Raw genomic sequence first — 2,500 nt, 5'->3', positions numbered from 1 at the left:
CATTGTCATTAATATTATTATTGTTATGATCACTATCATTTTCTTCATAGGTTTCATTATGAATCATCTTCATCTTTATCTTCTTGCCATCATCATCATCATTATCAATATCATAATTATCATTCAGCTGAAGCTTTGCTGTATCTAAAGCCTTTCAAAGATGTTTGAGTCTTTGAAACACTAAAGCTTATTTACACAAACGCCATAGTGGCTAACATTGCGGTGGCTATGTGTCAACTGTTAGTGATCTTTGAGTGATTGAATGTGAGATATGAATTACTTAAGACATTTAAATTCAACACTAAATGGTAAACGTATATTACCGGTGTAAAAAGTCATTATTTCCATTTGTTTCTCGAGGGTTCTTAAAGATTATTATGCTGAAAATACAGAAGAAAAAACATTACTCCAGATTATTTTCCTCTGAGTACTTCAGCCACGCCTCAGTCATAATAGACTTCAAAAAAGTGTCCTAGGGAGGCATGGCCATACTCAGGGTTCCTTCGACTACATACACCATCCCATTAATTAACTGCAACGTTCGCTATCGATGGTGCCTGCGGATTCCTACCTGAAGTATTTTAGGAGAGTGAGGCACGTTACCCTGACAGGAATCTTTATTTCTTTCGACTGACTAAACTCCTATCGCTAGGTTCTCCCAGTGATTGGCAACTTATTGTATATTGGGTCCTAGAGTTTACTCAAGACGATTACAGTGTTCACGTTGTTATAGATTAACGAATATTGAATTTAGCTTGCCACCTGTAAAGATAAAAGGAAAATCCAGGTGAACTATGACAAAAAGAAACTATCGATTTTACAGAAAACAGGCTCCTGTCACTTTAAAAGGGCGCAATAGTAAATTAAAAAGAAGTTTCCTTCAGAGAATGTAAAAAAGAAAAAAAGAAATTACACAGGTTACCTAGTTTCCGTATGTACAAGAGATCCTAAGTTGTCTTTTTTGATACTTGGCAATGTTGATTTTTACTCAACTCATATCATGATATAGCTGTTATAATTCTAGTCATTCCGTCTTATGCCGTCAGATTTTTCACCAAACCAAAATTGACATCTTTATACAAAAAAAAGGAATATGTATATAATTTGGGTAGGTTTACGACTACATGGACATACTTAACATGCTTAACTTCAAAATAAATGCTTTATTTACATATTTGTAATATCATCCATCCTGAAGTTAGGTCTACTAAATAAAAAACTCATGACCGATATGCATGCCGTTTAAAAATAAGATTTTTTTTACGGCATTGGCAAGCTGCACTCAAAAGGTTACCGACCTCTGATATATACATACATTTATATATATATATATATATATATATATATATATATATATATATATATATATATGTATGTATATGTATATACATATATAATATATATATATATATATATACATATATATATATATACATATATATATATATATATATTATATATACATATATATATAATGTATATATAGAGAGAGAGACATATATAGATGTCATTTAAACCAAGAAATATTTCGTGGACGAATTTCAGGGGTTCATATCACGCAATATTAAAATTTCGCGTAAATTCTTTAGTGGTATTTAATATCACCCCTGTCATGCTGCCTGCTGTCACGAGAATTCGCCCATGAGCTTATTCCAGTTTCATGAAAACAGGACATGATTTCTGATAAGACCTAAAAACTTGCAGCATGACGTCAGACACACTCAGATATAAATACGGAGTTTCTCGCTTCTGAACAGCACACGATCCTGTATCACCACAATAATGAACTCTAAGGTGTGTGCTTGTGTCAGATTTAGATCAAGTGAACAAGCTCTCTCGGGTTCATGCTACAGCGAATGAATCTTTTGAACATGTTTCTAATTTCAGTTCTTGAATTCACAGGTTTTCTTCTTATTGGCTGCAGTGGCTGTGGCTGCTGCTGATAGGCGCCCATACTCCTACTCGGCGCCACAGGTATGTCATGTTATGAGAAGTTGGTGGCCTTTGTACAAAAGAGTATGCTACATTGACCCAATAGCATCTCCATAGACGTACAGTAGGTTTTATTGAACCACACCGGTATTAAAATTGTATTGATTTCTTTTAGTTTTCCTCCGAGGAATTCGGTCCCGCCGAGTACAACTTCGACTGGAAGGTCCAGCACAGCGACTCCGGGAATAACTTCGGCCACGAGGAGGCCCGTGACGGCGACGACACCCAAGGATCCTACTTCGTGCAGCTTCCCGACGGCCGCCTGCAGACCGTCAGGTTCGCTGTCAACGGAGACTCAGGATTCCTCCCCGAAGTCTCCTACGAAGGAGAGGCTCGTTACCCCGACTCCTTCGAGTCTCGTGAATCTCGTGGTTACGCCCCTCCAAGACCCGTCTATGGTTAATGAATCCTGTGTTTAGATCAATGGATTTCTGATGCCACGGAGTTGCGCACGATTTTGGATCTTCTTCTGTATTTATTGCTCTTGTACTGAAAACAAAACTGAATC

At 36.8% G+C, this 2,500-nt stretch overlaps 1 protein-coding gene across 1 annotated transcript in view; it reads left to right on the top strand.

The window, feature by feature from the left end:
• The first annotated feature begins 1,771 nt into the window (after window positions 1-1,771).
• The window catches only part of LOC147467315 (pro-resilin-like), a 772-nt gene continuing 43 nt past the window's right edge, over window positions 1,772-2,500 (top strand). Inside the window, exons 1-3 of the mRNA XM_086532224.1 lie at window positions 1,772-1,794; window positions 1,903-1,974; window positions 2,108-2,500. The exon at window positions 2,108-2,500 is cut by the window's right edge and continues 43 nt beyond it. Coding sequence (XP_086388350.1) covers window positions 1,783-1,794; window positions 1,903-1,974; window positions 2,108-2,395 — 372 coding nt within the window. The 5' untranslated portion in view covers window positions 1,772-1,782 and the 3' untranslated portion in view covers window positions 2,396-2,500. The remainder of the gene's footprint in view (window positions 1,795-1,902; window positions 1,975-2,107) is intronic.

Source organism: Penaeus japonicus, unplaced genomic scaffold (genome assembly GCF_977035675.1).
Source record: "Penaeus japonicus unplaced genomic scaffold, GWHDUDI00000001_assembly GWHDUDI00000037, whole genome shotgun sequence".
Classification (NCBI taxonomy): domain Eukaryota; kingdom Metazoa; phylum Arthropoda; class Malacostraca; order Decapoda; family Penaeidae; genus Penaeus; species Penaeus japonicus.
The sequence above is the reverse complement of the archived record's forward strand: the minus strand, read 5'-3'. Positions and strand labels throughout refer to the sequence as shown.